General features: G+C 43.8%; 2 protein-coding genes across 4 annotated transcripts in view; both read right to left on the bottom strand.

Annotated features, from left to right (window-relative positions):
- Positions 1–19,464, bottom strand: part of LOC115129753 (sodium-driven chloride bicarbonate exchanger-like) — a 51,961-nt gene extending 32,497 nt beyond the window's left edge. Inside the window, exons 1-4 of one of the 3 annotated variants that reach the window (XM_029660446.2) lie at positions 19,175–19,464; positions 17,322–17,369; positions 2,754–2,835; positions 1,341–1,496 (exon numbers count right to left, since the gene is read on the bottom strand). In XM_029660446.2, the coding sequence (XP_029516306.1) occupies positions 1,341–1,496; positions 2,754–2,835; positions 17,322–17,369; positions 19,175–19,222 (334 nt within the window). In that variant the 5' untranslated portion in view covers positions 19,223–19,464. Of the gene's footprint in view, positions 1–1,340; positions 1,497–2,753; positions 2,836–15,717; positions 16,000–17,321; positions 17,370–19,174 lie in introns of those variants that run through there. The other 2 variants (XM_029660443.2, XM_029660447.2) reach the window with 2 other exon arrangements.
- A 4,072-nt stretch (positions 19,465–23,536) lies between these two features.
- Positions 23,537–26,367, bottom strand: LOC115129747 (T-box brain protein 1-like). Its single transcript, XM_029660434.2, has 5 exons — positions 26,199–26,367; positions 25,981–26,102; positions 25,547–25,699; positions 25,351–25,412; positions 23,537–24,744 (listed from the first exon to the last, which is right to left on the bottom strand). The coding sequence occupies exons 1-5, from the start codon at positions 26,347–26,349 to the stop codon at positions 24,135–24,137; spliced, it is 1,098 nt and encodes a 365-aa protein (XP_029516294.2). The 5' UTR covers positions 26,350–26,367; the 3' UTR covers positions 23,537–24,134.
- Between the last annotated feature and the right edge of the window lie 26 nt (positions 26,368–26,393).

Here is a 26,393-nt window from a genome sequence, read left to right as displayed (position 1 = left end):
GTTAATTTTAATTGTTTATTTCACTTTATATATTATCTACCTCACTTGCTTTGGCAATGTTAACACATGTTTCCCATGCCAATAAAGCCCTTGAATTGAATTGAGGGAGAGAGAGAGACAGATAGACAGAGAGAGAGCATGGTGAGAGAGAGAGAGAGAGAGAGAGAGAGAGACAGATAGACAGAGAAGAGCAGAGAGAGAGATAGAGAGAGAGAGAGAGAGACAGATAGACAGAGAGAGAGCATGGTGAGAGAGAGAGAGAGAGAGAGAGAGAGAGAGAGAGAGAAACAGAGAGACAGATAGACAGATAGACAGAGAGAGAGCATGGTGAGAGAGAGAGAGAGAGAGAGAGAGAGAAACAGAGAGACAGATAGACAGAGAGAGAGCATGGTGAGAGAGAGAGAGAGAGAGAGAGAGAGAGAGAGATAGATAGATAGATAGACAGAGAGACAGATAGACAGAGAGAGAGCATGGTGAGAGAGAGAGAGAGAGAGAGATAGATAGATAGATAGATAGATAGATAGACAGAGAGACAGATAGACAGAGAGAGAGCATGGTGAGAGAGAGAGAGAGAGAGAGAGAGAGAGAGAGAGAGACAGAGAGAGACAGAGAGTGAAAGAAAGAAAGAAAGAAGGGGGATAAAAAAGGTGAGAGAAAGAGAGCGAGAAGAGGTGTGAAGAGACGTCAATCAATGTAGCCTGGGTGCCAGTCTGTTCTGCACTGTTTCCAATGGTCTGGCCTCATGGCAATCTCAATTTTCACTATGCAGACAGATTTTGTGCGGGGTTACTAATTTAGTTTGAGAAATTCATAAGCTAGCAACTATTCGCCAGGACAGACAAATAGCGGTTGCTTAGCAACTTGAGAATAAAATGATCTGTGGTACAAAAAAAGTGATGGAATTCCAATATTTGCATAACCCAATATTTGCATAACTCATTACGTTATTGAATCAGGATCACAACTTCTGTTCTCTTTTGGCTCATTAATGATAGTTGGCAAGAGCACAAAGAGATCTGAGACCTGGCTAGTGTCAATGACAGAGAAACAAGAACAAGTGACAAGTCACACATTTTCACAGGGAACATTTTGTCAGTACACCCCCTATTGCCTTACACTACACTCTTAGAAAAAAATAAAAACTTTGAAGAACACTTGTTGGTTGCAGGTAGAACCCTTTTGGTTCCAAATAGAACTGGTTTGGGTTCCATGTAGAACCCTTTCCACAGAGTGTTGAAGAACCCTTTTGGAACCCTTTTTTCAAAGTGTGGGTTTTGGTCACATTTTCACAGGGAACCTTCTTTGCAGCACACTCCCCCCCCCCCCCCCAATAGACTTACTGTGGGAGGGTGATTCTCTGCCATCGCCGTCCACCCCAGATTCCCTCTCTTTGGATCTCTTCCTGCTGTTTTTGTTGTGGCCGCCATGGTGACGGTGACGTCGGTGGGACTTCCTCCCCAGGGGAACGTGGACCCCGATGTAAAGGGTCCGGTGGCCTGGGGACACGATGAAAACGTGGCATCAAACTACAATTACTATAACCCCAGAAATGTAGGGCCTAAAACCACAGGGCCCCATTCGTGCATTTACAAAAATGTGATGCATTCATTAAATGCATCACATTCATCATTCATTCATTAAAACGCAAGGCCCTGATGGAGAAAAAAAATCACTTGGGCCAGATTCATACAAAACAAATGTCAATTTGGTGTCAGCTGGGAATGAAATACTCAAGCACTGTAATGATCCCTCCCTCCCTCCCTCCCTCCGTGAGCATAATCTATGCTGACTCCAATGCTGAGCTAGGACAGCCAAAATGGCCTGCCCTATAGGTCTCAAACCAGCTGTGGGAGAGCCAGGGTACACAAGGTGACATGGACAAGACCCTGGCCACTCATATCTCTGTCCCCACCTCCAGGCCTGCTTTAACAGCACTACTCAGTGTAAGTACTGTTAAACAAAAACAACCATTCCCAGAAACTAAGGCAGTAAGTCAAGGACAGGATGATTCTAGCAATATGTCTCCCTGAAACGTCATGTGTGACAGCCTTAGCGTGTGGCCTGTTACAGTCACAACAACCACAACATGCATCTCTGAGTCAGCCGGCAACACACTGACATCAACTAAACATCCAACATGGTATATCACAGTACAATAGAGTATATCTCCCTTTGAATGTGTCGTAGAGACTATTATGAAAGACAATAGGGCAGCCTAGGACATGCCTGGTTGAAACACTGAGGACCCGGAGGACCTTGGCTGCAGCTTACAGTCTGTGAGTCAAGACGGGAGGTTTTCTATAAAATGATCACAACATCCCTCAGGCCTGTGAACTTGCTGATGTGATGGAACGTCTGTTCTCTCCCATCCTGCTCTCTGTGGCATGAAAGTGACACACATATTAAGACATTCATGTGTGGTCTCTGTGTGTGTGTGTATTCCTCGTCTTCACTACAGTGTCCTCTCTCACAAATCCATAGGTTCTCCTTATGGAGTAGCAGGGAATACTACACCAGAGCAAATACAGTGTCACAGCGACACAGAGTGTCTGAGAAAGGTCACTGGGTGCATTCCAGTTTTCTTAACCTTAACCGGTCCTTGTCTACTTGCGTCCCTCTCCTTCCACCCATAAGTGATATGAAGTCACAGACTATGTAAAAGCAGAATAGGGTTAGGTAGAGGTGGAGACAAGGGGAGGAAGCCAGTTTAGACCAAGTGAGATGCATCTCTTACACTGTTCATGTTGACTCACCTTCCAGCTCCTCCTTCTCAAAGTTGGTGTTGAGCATGGAGCGAGTGCCTCCTCTGTCCAGGACTGCCTCCTCATCAGTCCTCTATAGGAGACACAGAGAGACACAGAGACACAGAGAGAGAGAGAGAGAGAGAGATAAAGAGAGAGAAAGAGAGAGAGAGAAAGAAAGAGAGAGAGATAAAGACAGCGAGAGGGGAGAGAGGGAGAGATAAAGAGAGAGGGGAGAGAGAGAGAGAGAGAGATAAAGAGAGCGAGAGAGAGAGAGAGAGATAGAGAGAGAAATAGAGAGAAAGAAAGAGAGCGAGAGAGATAAAGAGAGAGGGGAGAGAGAGAGAGAGAGAGAGATAAAGAGAGAGGGGAGAGAGAGAGAGAGAGAGAGAGAGAAAGAAAGAAAGAAAGAAAGAAAGAAAGAAAGAAAGAAAGAAAGAAAGAAAGAAAGAAAGAAAGAAAAAGAAAGATAAAGAGAGCGAGAGGGGAGAGAGGGGAGAGAGAGCGAGGGGAGAGAGAGAGAAAGAGATAGAGATAAAGAGAGAGAGGGAGAGAGATGGGGAGAGATAAAGAGAGAGGGGAGAGAGAGAGATAAAGAAAGAGAGAGAGAGAGATAAAGAGAGAGAGGGGGAGAGAGAGAGAGAGGGAGAGATAAAGAGAGAGGGGAGAGAGAGAGATAAAGAAAGAGAGAGAGAGATAAAGAGAGAGGAGGGAGAGAGAGAAAGAAAGAGAGAGAGATAAAGAAAGAGAGAGAGGGGGAGAGAGAGGAGAGAGAGAGAGAGAGAAAGAAAGAGAAAGAGAGAGATAAAGAAAGAGAGCGAGAGGGGAGAGAGGGAGAGATAAAGAGAGAGGGGAGAGAGAGAGGGAGGGGAGAGAGAGAGAAATAGAGAGATAAAGAAAGAGAGAGAGAGAGAGAGAGAGAGAGGGGGGAGAGAGAGATGAAGGTGGGCCGAAAAAGGCCCCCATATTAACATCGACAGGTCTGTAGTGGAGCGGGTCGAGAGTTTCATCACCAACGAACTATCACGGTCCAAACGACTTTATACGCACATGTATTTACAGTATGTACAGTATAAAGAGAACCATTCCTTTGCACATCAAGAGATTTTCACAGAAAAAGCTCAGAGTGCTGTTTTTTTTATTGGGCTTAGCACACAGTGGTGAATTTGGCCCAGTGACCATTCCACTATGTCAAAATGACCATTCAGTACACGGAGCCACTTTTGAATTTAAAAAAGCCAAAACTCTTATATAAGAGGCCTCTGGCGTCCTGCCATCCTCCTGCTGCAAGAGGATGAGTCCTTAAATAAACACACAGCAGCTTCATGAGGCTAACTTCATCAGACAGTCACCATGGCAACTAATGTGGCCAATCACAATTTTTATGAATTCACCTTCCCTGACTACCCAGATAGTTTTATTGTTTTAGTCACGTTTTATTTATTTTTAACAAGGATGCTTCCTCATGCGTGCGGTCAGATATATACTGACTCTCACACAGCTGCCGAGAGGAACACTGTTGTTGACCCAAAAGACTATCCTGATAATGGCTAGGATTGTTGTAGGAGAAATAGTGGTCGAGGATCTCAGAAAGTTGATGGGGTGTGTGTATGTATATATATATATATATATATATATATATATGTGTCTGTGTACTATTCGCTAGTGAGTGTCCCAAAAATAACATGTTTCTGTCCAGGGGGTTGTTGGCTTAATCTTTGTGCCAAATACCATGAGGTGACATAGGAGGTGCTGGGTGCCAGTGGTAAGCTGGTAAAACATGATGCCGCGTAATGCTAGTTAATTCCCTTTGGTAATCAGCCACACTTCATTCACAATCATCTCTAAGCACAAGTCAATGCTACACTCAAATCATCTCTGGACACGGCAGAGCTTTTCCATATTGCATCATTTGACAATCTAATCAGACTAGATTGTAATCAGCACTTAGCGCGATTGGAAAACGTAAACAGTGAATCTACAGACGGTGTAGAACCATACGACCGCAGTGTTTTAGTAATACAATAGACATGGACATGAGCTACAGATAACCGTGGTTGTATTATTCCGATCATGTCGCTTAAATTATAGAACTCTTTGATGTGTTCAGGCCTGCAGCTGGTGGAAGCACCTCAGAACCTGACACTGGCACAACCCCACAGCTTCCAAAAGGTACAGTTGAAGTCAGACGTTTACATACACTTAGGTTGGAGTCATTAAAACTAATTTTTCCAACAATCCACAAATTTCTTGTTAACAAACTGTAGATTTGGCAAGTCGGTTAGGACATTTACTTTGTGCATGACACAAGTCATTTTCCCAACAATTGTTTACAGACAGATTATTTCACTTATAATTCACTGTATCACAATTCCAGTGGGTCAGAAGTTTACATACACTAAGTTGACTGTGCCTTTAAACAGCTTGGAAAATTCCAGAAAATTATGTCAGGGCTTTAGAAGCTTCTGATGGGCTAATTGATATAATTTGAGTCAATTGGAGGTGTACCTGTGGATGTATTTCAAGGCCTACCTTCAAACTCTGTGCCTCTTTGCTTGACATCATGGGAAAATCAAAATAAATCAACCAAGACCTCAGAAAACAATTGTAGGCCTCCACAAGTCTGGTTCATCCTTGGGAGCAATTTCCAAACGCCTGAAGGTACCACGTTCATCTGTACAAACAATAGTATGCAAGTATAAACACCATGGGACCACGCAGCCGTCATACCGCTCAGGAAGGAGACGCGTTCCGTCTCCTAGAGATGAACGCACTTTGGGGTGAAAAGTGCAAATCAATCCCAGAACAACAGCAAAGGACCTTGTGAAGATGCTGGAGGCACAAAAGTATCTATATCCACAGTAAAATGAGTCCTATATCGACATAACCTGTAAGGCTGCTAAGCAAGGAAGAAGCCACTGCTCCAAAACCGCCATAAAAAAAGCCAGACTACGGTTTTCAACTGCACATGGGGACAAAGATCTTACTTTTTGGAGAAATGTCCTCTGGTCTGATGTAACGAAGAAAATAACTGTTTAGTCATAATGACCATCGTTATGTTTGGAGGAAAAAGGGGGAGGTTTGCAAGCCGAAGAACACCATCCCAATCGTGAAGTACGGGGGTGGCAGAATCATGTTGTGAGGGTGCTTTGCTGCAGGAGGGACTGGTGCACTTCACAAAATAGATGGCATCCTGAGGAAGGAAATTATGTGGATATATTGAAGCAACATCTCAAGACATCAGTCAGGAAGTTAAAGCTTGGTCGCAAACGGCTCTTCCAAATGGACAATGACCCCAAGCATACTTCCAAAGTTGTGGCAAAATGGCTTAAGGACAACAAAATCAAGGTATTGGAGTGGCCATCACAAAGCCCTGACCTCAATCCTATAGATAATTTGTGGGCAGACCTGAAGAAGTGTGTGCAAGCAAGGAGGCCTACAAACTTGACTGAGTTACACCAGCTCTGTCAGGAGGGATGGGACAAAATTCACCCAACTTATTGTGGGAAGCTTGTGGAAGGCTACCTGAAACGTTTGACAATTTAAAGGCAATGCTACCAAATACTAATTGAGTGTATGTAAACTTCGGACTCACTGGGAATGTGATGAAGGAAATAAAAGCTGAAATAAATCATTCTCTCTACTATTATTCCAACATTTCACATTCTTAAAATAAAGTGGTGATCCTAACTGACCTAAGACAGGGAATTTTTACTATGATTAAATGTCAGGAATTGTGAAAGACTGAGTTTAAATGTATTTGGCTAAGGTGTATCTAAAATTCCGACTTCAACTGTAAGACACCAGAGCCTATTAACATAACACAATTATACCACAGAAGTCAAATGTGAAGCAGTTTAGGTACATTATAATTGGACCAAAATGAACTGTGTCCCAAATGATTGTTTAGTTTGGCTATATGGCTCTACCCCACAGCTGGAAGTAACCTTGTGCCTAGACTGGCTCTACCCCACAGCTGGAAGTAACCCTGTGCCTAGACTGGCTCTACCCCACAGCTGAAAGTAACCCTGTGCCTAGACTGGCTCTACCCCACAGCTGGAAGTAACCCTGTGCCTAGACTGGCTCTACCCCACAGCTGAAAGTAACCCTGTGCCTAGACTGGCTCTACCCCACAGCTGGAAGTAACCCTGTGCCTAGACTGGCTCTACCCCACAGCTGGAAGTAACCTTGTGCCTAGACTGGCTCTACCCCACAGCTGAAAGTAACCCTGTGCCTAGACTGGCTCTACCCCACAGCTGGAAGTAACCCTGTGCCTAGACTGGCTCTACCCCACAGCTGGAAGTAACCCTGTGCCTAGACTGGCTCTACCCCACAGCTGGAAGTAACCCTGTGCCTAGACTGGCTCTACCCCACAGCTGGAAGTAACCCTGTGCCTAGACTGGCTCTACCCCACAGCTGGAAGTAACCCTGTGCCTAGACTGGCTCTACCCCACAGCTGGAAGTAACCCTGTGCCTAGACTGGCTCTACCCCACAGCTGGAAGTAACCTTGTGCCTAGACTGGCTCTACCCCACAGCTGAAAGTAACCCTGTGCCTAGACTGGCTCTACCCCACAGCTGGAAGTAACCCTGTGCCTAGACTGGCTCTACCCCACAGCTGGAAGTAACCCTGTGCCTAGACTGGCTCTACCCCACAGCTGGAAGTAACCCTGTGCCTAGACTGGCTCTACCCCACAGCTGTAAGTAACCCTGTGCCTAGACTGGCTCTACCCCACAGCTGGAAGTAACCCTGTGCCTAGACTGGTTCTACCCCACAGCTGGAAGTAACCCTGTGCCTAGACGGGTTCTACCCCACAGCTGGAAGTAACCCTGTGCCTAGACTGGCTCTACCCCACAGCTGGAAGTAACCCTGTGCCTAGACTGGCTCTACCCCACAGCTGGAAGTAACCCTGTGCCTAGACTGGCTCTACCCCACAGCTGGAAGTAACCCTGGCCATGACTCTGGCCCTGGACTCTACCCCCCAGTTCCCACAGGTAAGAAACCAGAGTTTATTAACATAACTAAATTATACTACAGAAATGATATATGAAGCATCTTTGCAGTTCAGATCAATCTGGACAGTATTACAAATGATTGTGTATTTTCTGCATTCCATTTAGAATGCTGGTCAAAAGCAGTGCACTATACAGGGAATAATATTCCATTACATACGCATCCCGTGACTGGATGACTGTGGCTACAGACCAATCAAAGATGGTCCTACACAGCCAGTCCTGGATGCTGAAGAAGATTAGGCTAGCCCAGGCCAGGTTGCTGAAGAAGATTAGGCTAGCCCAGTCCTGGATGCTGAAGAAGATTAGGCTAGCCCAGTCCTGGATGCTGAAGAAGATTAGGCTAGCCCAGGCCAGGTTGCTGAAGAAGATTAGGCTAGCCCAGTCCTGGATGCTGAAGAAGATTAGGCTAGCCCAGTCCTGGATGCTGAAGAAGATTAGGCTAGCCCAGTCCTGGATGCTGAAGAAGATTAGGCTAGCCCAGGCCACGATGCTGAAGAAGATTAGGCTAGCCCAGGCCACGATGCTGAAGAAGATTAGGCTAGCCCAGTCCTGGATGCTGAAGAAGATTAGGCTAGCCCAGTCCTGGATGCTGAAGAAGATTAGGCTAGCCCAGGCCTGGATGCTGAAGAAGATTAGGCTAGCCCAGGCCAGGTTGCTGAAGAGAGGAGGCACCCACACATGCACGCCCATGTGACTGAGCCTAGAGGATCATGGGAACGTTCTGGACAGATGGTGGGGGGGTTGGGTGGGTTGTGGCCGTGTGGGCTTAGACATCACATTAGACCGTCTCATATGTGGAGGGTGATTTCTCAGATGAAGATCAAGGAATTATCAATAGAAAGTATACAAACGTTTTCAGGGCTGGTTTGTTTGTACATGTGATATTGGATGTCAATTCATTTACGTCAAGGAATGGTCCACTGACCCATGTGGGCAGTGTCAGTGTGCTCACTGATTATCTGAGAAGTTGGACACAGGCAAAGCTGTTTCCACATACACAGCTGAAACATTCTGACTGAGATCTCTAGTGTAGAGGCTGTGGGAAGAAGCATTAAAAAAGGAATGGATGACAGACAGACAGTCAGACAGACAGACAGACAGACCAGACCAGACCAGACCAGACAGACAGACAGACGTCCTAATCAGCCATGTTATAATCAGAGTCCCTTTGGTGTAGGGCAAAACTGTCATGTATACCCATTCTATTTATCAGGCAGCATGGCTGTCATAGCAGAGAGTGGAGCGCAAGAGACCACCCTTGGAGAAATGTGAAGGGTGACCGGGGGCAGACCCTGCTGCTATCCCCAGGAGGACCCACGGCCCCCTGGGAAATCCCCTCGTTCTCAGTGACATCATAATGAAATCCCCCACCTCCTGCTCCCTGGCTGCTAGCCCGTTAGAAAATGTACCCCTGATAATGTCTTATTATAAAGTCTGGGTCTGATCAAATACTTTTCATCCTCTTCAGGGTTGAGTGCCAATTCAATTTCAATTCAGTCAATTCAGGAGATGAATCTCGGTTCAATTCATAAGTAGAAGTGCCATTCATTCATCTTACGTGATACTAATTGTATTAATGAATCAAATTTCAATGATCTTGCTGGTCTGAGGGAGTTGGAATGGAAAGGACTCTGAGCCCACAACACATCTTTTTTTTTATTTTTACCCCTTTTTTCCCCCCAATTCCGTGGTATCCAATAGTTACAGTCTTGTCTCATCGCTGCAACTCCCGTACGGACTCGGGAGAGGCTAAGGTCGAGAGCCATGTGTCCTCCGAAACACAACCCAACCCAAGCCGTACTGCATCTTGACACAATGTCCATCCAACCCGGAAGCCAGCCGCACGCACCACTGTGTCGGAGGAAACACCATACAGCTGGCGACCTGGTCAGCGTGCACTGCGCCCGGCCCGCCACAGGAGTCGCTAGTGCGGGATGAGACAAGTATATCCCTGCCGGCCAAACCCTCCCTAACCCGGACGACTCTGGGCCAATTGTGCGTCGCCCCATGGGCCTCCCGGTCGCGGTTGGCTGTGACAGAGCCTGGACTCGAACCCAGAATCTCTGGTGGTACAGCTAGCGCTGCGCCACCCGGGAGGCTCACAACACAATCTTAACAGAGACTTTGCTCATGACCTCATGTTGAAGTCTCATTAGATCAACACGTTGAGAAAAATAGGTCAATAAATCCTTCTAGAACGCCAAAGGTCTTTCTCTGTGCCGGGACCACTATAGGAGGACAGAGTGGTGCTTCGTGTCTTCTGTTCAGTTTGACAAATGAGACAGCATCTCCGGCCTGCAGCAGGTTTCTGTCTCTATCTCTTAATAGCATGATGTTGGGGACGGGGATCTCCTGCAGGCTGCAGAACACTGATGTAAGAGGGGCAGAGAGAGCGTCCCCGCCATAGATTTCATCTCCCCACAAATGCTAACCTTTTGCCATAGGTGTGTATATCCCAGGATCTAACCCTGGATGAGATATACACAGCACTGATTAAATCAGCTCCTATTATGCTCTCTGTCTGGTGACGACATCAGAGCAGCCAGCGTGGGGTGGGAGTTGCTCTCCATGCCCGGACGCGCGCGCACACACACACACACATAAATGCACAGAGAAATAAGCACGCTAACAAACGCATATTCAGGCCTAGTTCTGCAGGCAGTTAGTCAGCTTGATAGGAATGAGCAGAGCAACACATGTAGGGGGAAGCTGCTGTAGCTCTGGACTGAAAACCAAAGGAGGACGAGGAAGTTGCCATCATGTAGGGGGAAGGGGAAGCTGCTGTAGCCCTAGATTGAAAACCAAAGGAGGATGAGGATGTTGACATCATGTAGGGGGAAGAGGAAGCTGCTGTAGCTCTGGATTGAAAACCAAAGGAGGATGAGGAGGTTGACATCATGTAGGGGGAAGGGGAAGCTGCTGTAGCTCTGGACTGAAAACCAAAGGAGGATGAAGAGGTTGACATCATGTAGGGGGAAGGGGAAGCTGCTGTAGCCCTGGACTGAAAACCAAAGGAGGACGAGGAAGTTGACATCATGTAGGGGGAAGGGGAAGCTGCTGTAGCCCTGGACTGAAAACCAAAGGAGGATGAAGAGGTTGACATCTATCTGATTTCCACGTTTGGCGAGTTCAGGGTTGACCTTGGAAAGATGCCTGCTATTGGCTTCTCTCCCTCCGCTCTGTTTACTAGACACCAAGGCTCACTCTCCTGTACTCTATGCACTCCACATAGATGTATTAGAAATGGCATGTAGCTGAATTTTCTGCATTTCCCATCAGCAATTATCCATGATTTATTGTGCGTCATTTGACTATTTACTGAAAGCGCAGTCTTATTCTTATCCTAAAGCGTCTCTCTGGGAGACAGACAGAGATAAAGGAGGAGAAAGACGTACAGTTGTTTGGTATTCAGTTCAGGGCTACAGCAGCCTCCCCCATCTCTCGGCAGGGTAGCCTAGTGGTTAGAGCGTTGGGCTAGTAACCAAAAGGTTGCAAGTTCGAATCCCCGAGCTGACAAGGTACAAACCTGTCGTTCTGCCCCTGAACAGGCAGTTAACCCACTGTTCCTAGGCCATCATTGAAAATAAGAATTAGTTCTTAACTGACTTGCCTAGTTAAATAAAGGTCAAATACATTTTAAAAAAGAAACACGTGTTGCTCACTGATGCACCCTGCTCCTTCCTGTCAAGCTGACTAACTGTATGTACCATCTGTGCAGTACAGGGCCATTTGGAACACAGCCTTGAAAATAGAGCCCTGAACAGAACAGGGACCAGGAAGAGCTTCATCAAACTATTTCATTGAAGTTTACAACAGTCCCCCTTTAATCTGGACTGCATCCGATACGCTTATATTTGCTGATATACAGTTTTGGCGGTAGCGGTGGGATGGGAGGGGTATCGGTTGTCTATTTAGTAAGTAAGCTTTGTTCCCGAGCCAGAATGGCCCATAGCGCAGGAGGCTCTCTCCTGTTTCTGTAGCGTGAGGCAGATTGATGTGCAAGTACTCCCGCTGGACAGGGCGCTAGTCTATTGCAGGGCCTATCCGGCGTATGTGACAATAAAACATCTAATCTAAACAGCCCTGTAAACAGGTTTCCTGTCTTGAATCCAAAAACATCAAGGACACACGTTCTTTATGAAGTGAAAAGGTACAAAAGTGAATATTAACACAATTTTTGTCTGTCAAATCGTACTTTTTGTCGCTTTTTTCCGTGACAGTGACGAAGCAACAAAAAACAAGAATCAAGCCGAAAGTCTCCAAAACCAAAATCCCTCTACGGATTACAAACAGCAGGTGGCCCGGAATAGAATTACAGTTTCACAGGTGGCGCTTTCATTCCCCCAGCCAGCTAGCCTATCAATACAATACACCACTGACCCAAATCAGCCCCCAACTCTGGGACACAACAACTGACCCAGAGTAACCTAGTAGTCTGTATCCCCACCAGCCACCACTCATTCTAATGAGTTCTGACATCAATGGACTATTATGGAGTGGGTGTGACTGTGACCTTAGGAAACACTGACGGACTTAGTTGATTCCTGAGAGAGGTCAGACCCCCAGGAAGCTAATTGACTTAGATAAGGGATGTGACTAGATGGAGTACAGCTACCACCGAAAGTTACTTTTTGTAGCAGGTTAGGAGAGCATTTTAGCTAGGTTAGGAGAGCATTTTAGCTAACCTCAACCCTTTTCCTAACCTAATTCAGTCCAGATTTGGATAGTCCAGACTTTCTATCTGTAGAGCATCATACTATCAACAAACTATCTGTTGATAAGCAACTGCTTGCTTAGGTTATGGTTAGGTTTAGAATAAGGGTTAGGCTAATGGTTAGAGTAAGGGTTAAGTTTAGGGTTAGGATAAGGGTTAAGGTTAGGGTAATTCTCTTAACCTGCTGCATATGTTCTAACCTGCTATGAAAAAGTCACTTCGTAGCTACAGTATATACCATCTAATCACTAGATTAGTATATACCATCTACTAGTATATACCATCTAACCAAAACTCTAAGCTGTACTAACTGATACTGGTAACAAGGACGAGCCACGAAGGAGCACTGGAGGCTTGGAGGTGATGACAAATGAGGCAATATACACTGGTCCTATGTTTCATAAACTGATATAAAAAAAATCCCAGAAATCTTCCATACGCACAAAAAGCTTATTTCTCTCAAATTTTGGCACACATTCCTGTTAGTGAAGAGTTATCCTTTGCCAAGATAATACATCCACCTGACAGGTGTGGCACATCAAGAAGCTGATTAAACAGCATGATCATTACACAGGTGCACCTTGTGCTGGGGACAATAAAAGGCCGCTCTAAAATGTACAGTTTTGTCACACAACAGCACAAATGTCTCAAGTTTGGAGGGAGCGTGCAAATGGCATGCTGACTGCAGGAATGTCCACCGGAGCTTTTGCCAGAGAATTGAATTTTAATTTCTCTACCATAAGCTGACTCCAATGTCGTTTTAGAGAATTTAGCAGTACGTCCAACCGGCCTCACAACCGCAGACCAGGACCTCCACATTCGGCTTCTTCACCTGCGGGATCGTCTTAGGAGGCGTGAGAAATAATTCTGATTGGTCACTCATGGCTGCACCCCTGCCCAGTCACGTGAAACCTATAGATTAGTGCCTAATGAATATATTTCCTTATATGAACTATAACTCAGTAAAAAAATATATATATATGTTGCATTTTGCGTTTATGTTTTTATTCAGTATAGAACCTGAGTGAGCACACACACACTGTGTGTGTAACGATAGCACCTGCGTTCCCCTCACATGTTAGGTCAGTACGAACCGTAGCAATCTCTTCATGTCCAATTTTGTGATAACAACATGCTCTCATCAAACAGACAAATGGTCGGATGGCTTTCAACAAAGAGCATGGCGTGTTGAGGTCTCTCAACTAGCGACTGATGTGTTCTGAAATAAACTGCACCCAACACTTTCAGTTCCCTTAAAAATGACTGTCAGATTAAAATGACTTCCTTTCTCATCTTTAACTCTCACACACACTGCTGGGCGTCATTCCTTTCTTCGATAACCACTCTAGGACCTTGCTTGAGATTTCCTTTTCCCTTGAGCATTTATATTCTAATTACCGTATTCAAGGAGATGATGATTTTCAGCACAGGAAATACGTTCTTTTTTTTGTTTGTTTTGAGTTCGAAGAGGAACTGGTTTGATAATGCACTAAATGTAACCAGTTGAATCAGAAGTGTTAATGCAGGGCTGGAACAAAAGCCTGCTAGAACACAGTCTGCAACCCCAGGGCCAGGGTTGCACATCCCGGTTGTGAACAAAGTCTTTGTTTAAAATGTAAACCACCTACAAATCATAATGACATCCTGGGACTTCAGGTCGACCTCCGGCAGAGAGAACAATATGATTGGCTGCTGCACTAGAGGAGGTGGTCTGCTGATGTTATCTTTCAGGGGGAGGAAGTATTATGGAACTCATTAAGTAACAATAAACACAGAGGATGTCTCCTAATGTTGACCAAAAGGTGTGCCTGGGTTATGTACCCATATCCTTGCCAGTAAAAATCACAGACCTATCTGTTCACACGGGTGTAGGGTGAAGTTGCACCTCGACGCTGACCTGAGGTCAGCTATGCTTTTCCCCCCCACTAATGGTTAAGGTTAGGATTGGGGGAGGGGACCCTGATCCTAAATCTGTACCTAGGGGAAACTTCACCCCGGAGCTTTCACACGAGCCGTTTCCAGGAAGCCGGGTAGGTTAGAATACAGCTTTCCAGGACACACACACCAGCCTTGTGACCCAATTTCCACATTCCTCATGTGTCTCTCAGGGAGTTCTGTGACGCACGGAACCTGCAGAGATGATCAACATTTACCTTCATAGGATATCTAGGCCATGAGGTATACATTAAAGAACATCTCTACTTATTATTTTGACCAACAACACCCATGTGAATCTGAAGCATATATAGCATGTGACTTTTCACAAAGCCTCATCTACTGGATAGAGGATTACTGACTGTAGATCAGTCTAATGTGGATGAGAGTACTGTACATGCGTTTCAAGCCGAGGGGATTCTATATAGCTACAGCTAGTGGATTAGCATGGGCGGAGCCCCTTACACCAGAGCCATCTGATTGGATAAGGGCAGACATCGTCACAGGTCTGATCCCTACAGATGGCCGTGGTTACCGTGGCAATGGCAGTGTGCTCAGCATCAGCATCACAGCAGAGCTTCTCGAAGCCATACCTCTCTATCACAGGCTTTCCTATTCACTTAGTGACATCAAGACAGTTTAATCCAAAACCTAAAAGACATCAACAAACAGCAATGCTTCTGAAGTAGCCATAAACGGACAAAGACAAACACTTTAGGTCAGTTTAGGTCATTTGCTTCTCTCAAAGATCAATCGGGTTCATGACAGTGGGTATAATCTCTAGCTCGATCTCCCACCATTCGCAAAATGAGAGTGCTCAAGACCCATCTGTCAGTAGCTCCTCGGGACCTTTTCCTATGCCAGGAGATCTGCAGCACAGCTAGCCTCTACTGCAGAACAACAGCAGTGATTAGGCATCGCATTAACCAACACTATACTACTGAACTGAAGGCCATTCACTCTGCCCTGTAGTGACTTCACTGTTAATCTGCCAACGCGTTCAGGAAAGCGTAAAATGGCCCGTTTGCAATCCATCAATAATGTTGCATATTGATTCTGTCCAATGTCACTGTCGAGGAATCATGACGTGAAAGTGTGCATGATAAGTCTGCAGTGGTATACTTTCATAACCCCAAATATGAGCTAAAACGCCAATCAGGATATATATTCTTACATGACCACAAACAATGTTGTGACGCAACAACTAATAGTTTAGGCCACCTCAACATCATCAGCATTTCCATCCCATTCTTTGTGCCACCCCCTATGTGCCAACCTCCCTCAGGTGGCACAGGCTAAACCCAGAGGCGTACCTGGCAGTTAAATCCATTGGAGTTGGGATCCAAGCTCCCCGATAACATGGCGCGTCAGTGTGGGCAAGGATGCCAGAGATTTCTTCTTGGTTGTACAGTGGTCGAGAGACCGCAAGATGGAAGCTCAAAATCCAAGCCCCGGACAGAACCTGTGTTTGTCGGCTAAAGGTATTGGCTGTAAGGTCGAGCCAGGCTCTTCTCACCGGTTCCTCTTCCCCATGCCAGCCAGCCTCATCCTGACAGCAGCTTCGCAACACAAACAAGCGCTCAGACTGCCCAGCTCTGATCCAGACGGGCTCCGATGTTTTCTGACAAGCATCCATCCACCAATCCCCTGTGAGATTAGCGAGCTGCTGACATCACCGATGCTGGGCTGTGTGGTGTTGTGGCCCTCTTATCTAAGAGAGGCTTGTAGCTAAGTCACGGTAAGCAAAACACACACACACAGACCCTTCTTCTGTGGGGTTCGAACTGAAAAGCCCTAGGACTTCTCACCGCTGCACCTGCCACATCTGATCCAACCCACATCCACAGGGACATGTTATGAGGCGTTTCTACTCTGCAGTCATCCTGTGTGTGTGTGTGTGTGTGTGTGTGTGTGTGTGTGTGTGTGTGTGTGTGTGTGTGTGTGTGTCCTGCCTAGGACACTACTGTACTCTGTCTGTGCTGCATGGTCAGCGGAACACTGTGGCAGAAACATGCTGCAATGGAAATGGATCCAGCGCTTCAAGCGATTCTTCTGCTACACTACCTAATGACATACATTCTGGGTGGCAGTAGTACTGGATCAATAACAATTTAGGCACGGATGATAAATAGGATTGTTGGGGAAACTATCAGAAATGTGATGAAAAAGCACTAGCATCTCTCTTAGCTGTATCTTCTCTCCCCCCTCTCTCTTCCTCCCCCCCTCTCTCTTCATCTAGCTCCCTCTATCCGCTATAATTAAACATCCAAGGGCGCACAGCCGGTCTAGGCACTTATCTCGCTACAGTGGGGCTGGCTCTGCACAGTCGGATCACCCAGTCAGACAGAGATGCCCCACTGATCCAGGAACATTTTGTCCAAGAGAACAGGGCTACCTCTGTCTGCTATTACCCACCCTGCTCCACAGACCTCCCCCGTCTGTCCACACTGGATCCACTCCAGCCAGAAGACCAGCCAGGCTCACTGTGTCTAGGATTAGGGCTCAACATTCCGTCCCATCTTTACTACATCACACACTCTCCATCTCCTGTCTCCAGCCCTAACTCCCAACACCCTCCCTATGCCCAATATATGCCAGCATATATATTTCTGACGTGGAATCAGTGCGCTTGACTCAGGTTTTTTGCTTGAAGTCTCCCGTTGATGTCAATGACTGATTTCTGTGAAGGTCTTGGTTGTGGAGCTCTTATCTCAACTCTGACTCAGGTCTTTGGAAGCTTGCCAGATGGATGTTCCGTGACGTTCATAACCAAGACGGTTTTAAATGGATACCTGCACATTTGCTGCATGAAGTGGCTTGTCTGTAGTGGAAATCAAAAAGGACTCATGCATCACTGAGTAAAAGTAGTAGGACGTATCCTGCATGCTTGGCTTGGTATGAAAGCAGAAGTACTCACCACATTCTTGTCTCCTTGAGGTATCTGAGGGCTCTGGGGGCCTGGTTCCTGTAAATAACAAGGTCAAAGTACAACATCAATCCACAGGACATTGTTTACACGCATAACCCAGTCTTGCTTAGCTACGCATCTTCACACTGGAAGTCATTGAGTGCTATGCAATCACTGCCGGTCCCCAGGTTTCTAATACAAGTTTACATGACATGTTTTGTTTGTCATACAGTGAGGATTTCCACAGAACACTCACTCCTACTATCCCCTCACGTACCCAGACAACGACTCTTAGCAACTATGGCAACGCATTTGGGATTCAGGAAACACGCTACAGCTAGGCAGCCAAGAGTTATGATGACAGGGCACTGCACTCTGCATTAAGTCAGTGAACAAAAACGTCCCACGTCATAGTCAACCTGTGGTCAAGCTACAGCACTGGTTAAGTAGGCTCACACAGACGCCTGCTTTATCAATGTAATTAATCAGTGTTTAAAAAAAAGATATATATTTATCAATGTTGTTTTTCTTTTTATAATGACCTATTCATAAAAAGGGGAAACAATGTTTTCAACGGCGTTTGAACAAAAGTCCTATTTCTCCTCTCCCTGGCTTTGAGGCGGCCCTTCCTCAACACGCCATCACCGGAATGCTAAGCAGGACCTGACCGCTGGAACAGGCACAGTCTGTGGACACCACTGAGTGTCGTCGCCCGTTTAATAACACATGGTCTCTGTCCAACATGCCGAAGCATGTATAGATTACGGTTCATCAATCTATGGCCGAGGATTGACCATAGAAAGAGTGTGTCCTACAGGGTGAGAGAGAGAAACCCTCGGGTTCTTATTGACGAGTGGTGTCTGTCTGTGGCTTACCTTAGTAATACACCTATAGATCCTAATGGGTCCAATCAGATATCAGATGAGCCCGATGTCCACTGTCTAGTAGTAAACTACCATAAAGGCAAGGGGCCGTGAATTTACAGCTGTCCTTAATTATAGGAGCTGGCTCTGTCCAAAAACTCTTAAATGGCTTATTTTATTTGCATAATAACCAGTGATTGACAGACAGACTGAATAGGACTTCACCATAGTTCTTCTACCTATGAAGACTTTGGTGATCAGCGGTGATTTTAGGTTGCGTCTGACTCGGGGTCCTGATGAACGTTCACGAGATGACAGACATTCCCAAATCAGCTCCACCAAAAGGTAATCCAGCAAGGGACCAATTGAACTGGAACCACAGACACATCAACTGCAGACTCAACAAAGACATGGGCCTACATCATCCTTTATCAAAGAAACAAAATGTGTCAGCTGTGGCATTGGAGGAGAAATTAGTGGATGTACAGAAAATGAGGCATTTGTAATAGGTAAATAAAGACGGCCGTATCTTTCTAAATCAGGTTAATTGCCGTATTCTATAGGTAATTGATGTTGTAGCAGACTAAGCAACAAAAATTCTTAAAGTTTTATTAGCCCAATTTGATGTCATTATTAATGTAGGTCTATTGGTCCAGCACAACAAACAAACAAAAAGATCCAGGATGGTCCAGACTAAAAAAATCGTCACAAACATTACGATGTCTCGATATTTGGGATAAAACCGTTGTCTTGGCAAACCGGTCTATAAAACTAGGTTATAACCTACTTACCTGTATTAGGCCTACTACAGTTGTATCATTTTTAGAATGTAATAACATACAACGACTATGATTTATTGCAAATGTATTGCACACACAGGCTGGTCTATGGTGGTGTGTTCAATCCCCACATCGACAGTCTCAATCAACGATATGAAATCCATTTTTCAGTGAAAACACAATGGTTGCCTATTGTAGGTTGCCTATGGGACATCCTTACCAAGGGTAGTAGCGGCTCCATTTGTGCTCCTTGGTCCGTTATGTCCATATTTTCCTTGCCTCGCTTTCTCTGTAGACTTGATATGCTCCTTTTGTCGTCTTCTGTCTAGTGTTGCCGGGATAAATCAGGGTGAACCCTTATATATAAACTGGGTTGATTTTCTCAAATTAAGATAAGCATCCTCCTCTTCCAGTCCTACATCATTTAGGCATGGGGTAGCGATTTCCCATTCACTCGCTCAAGCTTGGAGAGTGCAATTTGCGCTACATGACGAGGTGGAGCACACGTGAGGCAATGAAGCGCAGCACGATATAGATTGCGTCTACTGTGGCGCGCGTTGCTCCAAGTTTGCAGACATTTGGACCTATTCTTAAAAATGATACACAGAATATTGGTTTAGGACGGGTTGCACTCAATAGAACAGGATATGAACCGCACGACACCGGAGAAACTCAGAATAAAACAGAGGTGGGCTCTAGTAGCTATCTTGACATATATTTATGTTCATTTGGGACAATATGTAATTAGGTATTAGGCAGGCTACCAAAGACATATTGTAATTCAATTACCCACACAACAAAAAACACGTAGGCTACTATATTTTAATGTTGCCTATTTTGGTTCTGTTTCCGATGTGCTTAACAAAGGATCCTATGATTGCTGCCTTACCCATGAAATTAGCCTATAAAGCAATTCATTTACTCTATTGCAATCCACGAGAGAAAATTGGGACCGTAAAATGCATGCAGATAACCATGAACCATTTATATCATGGCCCACATGTGTGCGCAGTGAGATGGGATATACAGCACAATGATTCTTTCACCCATTTATGAAGTCGTTGACTGAAATCCTTTGGAAAAAACGTTACATTGGTGCCATCTGGTGTTCAATGGGATCTGTCAAATCAAACTGAAATATTTGATTAATAAATTGGCGTAATTTTCAGTTGTCAGCTCATTTCTCTCAAAATTCAATGATCAACATTAATCAAGCAGGAATATATTACAAATATAAAACAAATATCAACAGAAAAAAAACAAATATCTCCAATCACATCGAGATATTAGATTGAAATGAATGCCCATTAAAACCAATGAATACCCGTTTCAGGTCAATTCTATGGTACAACTCAAGATAAAGTTGTTAATCGACTGATTGATAGAATGTATTGGGTAGTTAAACGCAGTAGGCTGCTCCAGATGGCGACAACATCACATACATCAAAAATAATCGAGGATTAAAAAAAACACTATAAAACCCGATGGCTTATTTCCATTGTGGTCCTCATTTTTCAGCAAGGCGCCAGGTGGGAAAGACCAACACGTCACATGCACTCAATGCAATTAAAAACAACAAATGCAATTTACAGCAATCCATTTACAACAACAACATCTACGGTACAGAGGTGGCCGTTTAAGAGTCACCTCGTGGGAGAATACCCCGAATAGAACCGCCATGGTATTTCTAAAAATATTTTCTGGTTTGTTTGGGACACCTTAAAGCTATTCTCTGATGAGTTTTCAGGTAGCTTGGTAAAACTGTTCTACAGAACAGCAGCAGACTACACACATTCGTTTTCCCCCATGGCGAGTTTAAGTCTGCAGGGTCCCAAGTTAGTAAGAGCTCCTTCTGGTGAAGTACTAATGTGTCATTTATACAGCTGAAATAATTACCCAGACTACTTTAATGTCCCCAAGAAGCAATTCCATTTTGCAGCAGGCATAGTTAATATGACAAGATCACATATTGAAATGTGTGAAACATCAGAGAAAAAAAAGCAAGGGATATTTACAGAACATTTACAAAAAGTCAGCAGAATAGTGCAAAGGTCTTAAAATGTCTCGAGTAAGGCTGGGCCTGTATTTGCATGTCAAAGTGCTTAAAGTGCATATTGGTCCAACCCTAGATATTTGGAGGCAGAGTTATGGACAATTTTGTTGGTAAACCCCAATTTAATCTGAGTGACTCCTGTTTCCACCTTGAGCCATTTCAGTGGTTCAAAGTGTGTACGAGCTGGAACCTTCAGATCTAATCTAATCTTATTCTGAGGTCTGATGCTTTATGCCTGATACCCTGGGGGGGGGGGGGGACTGCTGTGCCAAGAGGCACACGCATAACCACGATGAAATTGCACTGCACTGTTGTTCTATGCAGAAATCGAGATTTCCTGATTCAAATGCGTGTGCGCACTCATTCATTTAAATTCTAGATGACAGACAGTGAAGGGGAAACGAATACATTTTTGACATGGATACATTCTAGAATGTCAACAAAAAGTGTATGAAAAAGCCCTTTGAAGGGCAGGATCAAGTCCATATATTGTCTCCTTCCAGCACTATAAACGGCTCTTGTTCCAGCCCCAGAGGAACTGAGATGAGTATATGATAAGTATTTATACATTTACATTCGAGCAGAAGCTCTAATCCAGAGCGACTAACAGTAGTGAGTACATACATTTTCGTACTGGTCCCCCATGGGAATCGAACCCACAACTCTAGCGTTGCATGCGTCATGCTCTTCCAACTAAGCCACAATGTGTATATGAAGATGTCTGAACAACTTAAGCCATGACCTGGTAAGAAATCCAAAGTTAGGATATGCAATTGAAGATGATTACCAAAGAAAAAGGTGTGTTATTTGTATAGGCAATTAAACAGTATAAGTGTAGCCTAAACCAGTCAAGTTTTGATTCACACCTGACATCTTCACAACAGGTTGAGCAGTGGATGGTAGACTGATGTTTCCAATGGGCCTCTCCAGCAGCCTTGCTTCAGGAAGTCAGTCAGAAGGCTGGTCTTGGGGAAGGGCTGCTCTAGTAGCAATGGGAGAATACATAGCTAATCTTTATAGATCCCCTTTAGCTTTTTTTGGAGGCTGGTTTGACAGCATACCATTACATTTTTGGATACTCACCCCTTTTTGATTAGGCTAAAAAGCAAGTGAACGCTCAGTGTTTCTGTTGCTCATTAATTAAAAAAAATATATATCATTCTTGGGGGGTGTGGTTCGATGTGGCCGTTCATGATGTTTGTCCCCCATGGGTCACCATAGGAACAAACTCAATACTTTTTCAAAATAGTGAGAATATATATTTTTTTAAATCTGTAATTAATTTGGACGTTTTTGCAGGTTTTAGTCGGTCAGTTGTGTGTTTGGTGCAGTATTTCTCAAGTAAAAAAATGCCTGACGTGTTGTCACTGATGGTATGTCAGGATTGATGGTCTGTTTAGTTTCTACCGTTGTGACTAGATTGAGTAGGTCTACTACAGCTCCAGCTAATGGACAGTGTCTGGGGAAAACAGTTGTTTAGGCTTAACTACAATGCTACAGTTGTCAACCTCTCTTTTCCTAACCTTAACCTCATTCTCCTAGCCTGTTATGTTCATTCTAACCTGCCACGTTACCTGCTATGTAAACAATCGTTGGTTTGGGATTGGGCCACGACTACTTTCTGTTAATCTCTCATAGAAAGACTACTGGAAAAACAACTCGTAAACTTCCAGTTTGGATGAGTTTCCCACTTTGAAATTATCATAAACAACCAATAGGAAGCTCTATGCAAATAATGTACGTTATATTTAAATATGTGAACACAGCTGAACAAATTGCGCAAGATTTTTGTTCTGGGCTAACCGAGATTAATTTTTATTAAATACCTCAATGACGGTTAAAGTAACTGTCCAGTGAAAATGTAACTTTTAAAGGTTTTTGTTAGCTCATACTCAAATAATGTTGTTGACTCGTCCTATACTCGTATTTGAAGCCAAAGCATACATTTGAGAGAGAAAAAAACATTTAAAAAATGCTTACAATTTCCGCACATAATGTAAAGTCAGGTTGGCTCATTGGCGGAGTTGGCCAATCAGCGGTTGACTTGTCATTAATATTTTTAATGACCTGTATACACCCCCACTAATATGCCCCCACCATTGTGTTATTGGGGTATGCCCACACCATTCAAACACCGAAAAGCTTATTTTCAACATATTAATCATCATCTTTTGAAATGAAAAGTATTTCACTCATATTGTCAATTATAGGTCATATTTCATAGAAATCTGGAAACACTGGACAGTTACTTTAACACTAAAATATTTTATTTTTAAAGAAGACTTCAAGAGTCGCCGAATAAATGAGTTATTTGACAAATTTAAAATACATATGTTGAATCAGCTATGTGACTACAACAATACACACATTAAACATTATCAAGGATTAAAAAACAAGTTCAGATTACTTATATCCATTGTGGTCCTCATGAATATCTTTCATCTGGAGTTTGCTCCATTGTTCACGCATCTGCAAGCAAAGCAGCAACCGCAGTAATAAACCTTCATACCAGGTATAAGAGAAAAGGAATTGCAATTTATCCATCTGCTTTTAATCCAATTTATATTTTTAGATCATGAATTAGTGTACATCCTATCAAAGACTACAACAAATTCCCTCTTGACCTTCTTGCGTTGGGCATTGATTTATGAATATGTCCTTTGTGTTTTGAAGCATTGGACTACTTACTTTAAGTACAGTTGTTATAGCTCAGAACCTTGTTTTTTTTTGCACAAGTAAAGACATTGTGGATCCTATATAGCCTACTAAAGCCAGCACAATAAAACATAATGCCAATGAAACTCAATGCAGGCTAAGACATGAACACGTTCCAAAAATGTATTCAACAAATCAAAAATCAATCAAATCAGTCAAATTAGAAAACAGGATTCAATGAAAACATCTAGAGTGGGACTACAGCTAATGTTAAATATATACATTATTATAGCTTAAATAGACTATTTTCTCGTTAACATTTTAATACTTCAGTCATATCCACAGCCCACTGTAGGCTAATCCAAAAATGCAGTCTAATGGAAAAAAAACGAATGAACGATGTCCAGGTGGGTATTTTAGACTGTTCTCGTTGATGCCAATAATCTAAGATGGGATATCTCTTCAATTCAGTTTATGTCTCTATCCAACTAGACTCCGAGATATCTTGTGGTTTTGCGTCTTCAGAGACACCCGTTGGCAAACTCTCCTTTGAAAGTGAGAGGACCTCGTCAAAGTTCGTAGTACCAACAGCGTGTCCATTAGTCCAGCAGGACAGAGCCGGGCTAGACGCACCGCAATAGTGGGGTGAGGTACGCGCAAAATCCGTTGGTTCTGCGTAATAAGCAAGGGCTCTACCCGAACTGTCCGTTGCGGACAGCTGTAGGGCCTTTCCAGCTGCTGCATATGACAGCAAAGTGGCAGTGTTTCCAGTCGCGTCATTTGTGCGGGAGGCATAGTCCAGTCTGTTGTTTGTCGGTGTCACAAACCATCTCGGAGATGCCGCCATCGTGTCCTCCTCGCTGGTTTGCGGTGACAGCATGCTGTTAGTTAAGGGGACGTTATAGTCTAGTCCAGACGTAGCTCCTGCGCTAGGGCGGAAACAGGACTTGGCATAAGTACTGACGAATTGGTGCTGAAGGAAAGAATTAGCAAGAGCATATCTGGCACCGGGCACAAACTGAGCGTAGGTCGAGTCACTCGGTGATGGCGTCAACCGGTCACTATCGTAGCCTGTGTAGATTCTAGACATATCCAAAACAATCAATTAGGAAATTGAAAAATAATACAAATGAGAAAGACCTCAAATAAAACGTTTCCACAAGTATGAAGTAACAATGGCATGCAATTATAAAACACATTTAAAAAGAACTCCAGAGGTCTTACACCATTAAGCCTAATTCAGATCCAATAGTTTCTTACATTAGATGTAAAAAAAAAAACTAACTATTTGAAGAGCATATTGGCAAAAATATCGAACTTGTCTGTCCACGGGAATTCTGACAAGTAACCTCATAAATGTCCAATGGAACAAAAACATGCGTGTATCCAAATCCGTAAAGCTTTTTCATGATCGTTTACATCAGAATGTAGTCCTGAACTTAAAGCTGGTATTGAAGAAATCTTTTTAATTTTTTTTTTAACTATGGTTGTTTTAGGAGTGACAGTATCGTCACCAATAAAATGGGGAAAAGTCGTGCGTAAAGCAGTCTAATCTCGAAACAAACCACATTAAATGTGTTCATATTCGAGTTACAATTTGCGATTCGAATAATTCCAATAGAATAATGTTTAAATAACGTAAGGCTATTAAAAAATAACATGGGCTAGGCTAATCTATTTTTACTTACTTGTCATAATTGTCCCGAAAACCTTTTGCGAAAGGATTGTGGTCTATTTTCAGCTGTGTTATCTGAAAGAGGAAAATAACATTAAAAAGGCCTAGCCTACTGTAAATTTGTGTATCACTTTTACCCCATTAGGAAAAATGTTGCCTAGCCCCAATTAAGAAAATAAATCAATATTTGAAGGAACGAATTTCCTTACGTCTGTGTTCTGGTATGCTGTGACTGCAACGAATTGCGTCTCGGGGAACGTAAATGATTGTCTGGGTTGACTTGCGTTCTCGGCCCCATCCTCGTGCACCTCGACCACATTAAGACGGGGTTGGTACCTATGGAGGGACTGAACGACAACCATCTGAACAGAGGACATGAAAAACAGGTGTTAATTGGGGCATCTGTGATCATCTCTAGAGACAAAGAACTTGATTATTTTTTTTCACTAAATACAAAAAAATTTATGAGAATAAATTCTGAATTATTTCATACAATATTGTTGATAAATGCATAAAACAATTTTGTAAATAAAATCTCTCAATGCAACGTCTCCAGACTTGAATATAGCATACTTTCAAGACCTCTTTCACCTTATATATGTATTTGGGACTGTACGAAATTAGGACCATATTAAAAACTTACCTGCCCTGCACTTTCCAATGCCCCTTTATTATTTGCCAACTTCAGTTTTCCAAAAGAAATTTCTTGACGCATCCAGTGCGCGCCGGTGTTCGGAGAGTCTGGATGCATGTAGGCCTTGTTCCCTATACATTAATTATTGAAGACATTACTCACTTTTGTTGCCAGAAAACCTCACTTGGAGAGAATAGAAAGGGGAAAAGAAAAGTAAAATCACTTGCCTGTCCCATTCGAGTCAGCTTTGCCGCAGGGTACCCATTGTCCTCCTTGGAACCGCCAGTGATTAGGGTCCGCGAGACTGACGTCCACAAAAATATTGTAATTTGCCGTCGGATCAAGCCCAGATATATTAAAGCTCAGGAATGGAAACATTCGTCTGGAAGTAGAAAAAAGATTAATAGGAATTTTATTTCCTT

The sequence above is a fragment of the Oncorhynchus nerka genome, linkage group LG5 (assembly GCF_034236695.1).
Source record: "Oncorhynchus nerka isolate Pitt River linkage group LG5, Oner_Uvic_2.0, whole genome shotgun sequence".
In the NCBI taxonomy this organism is placed as follows: Eukaryota; Metazoa; Chordata; class Actinopteri; order Salmoniformes; family Salmonidae; genus Oncorhynchus; species Oncorhynchus nerka.
The sequence above is the reverse complement of the archived record's forward strand: the minus strand, read 5'-3'. Positions and strand labels throughout refer to the sequence as shown.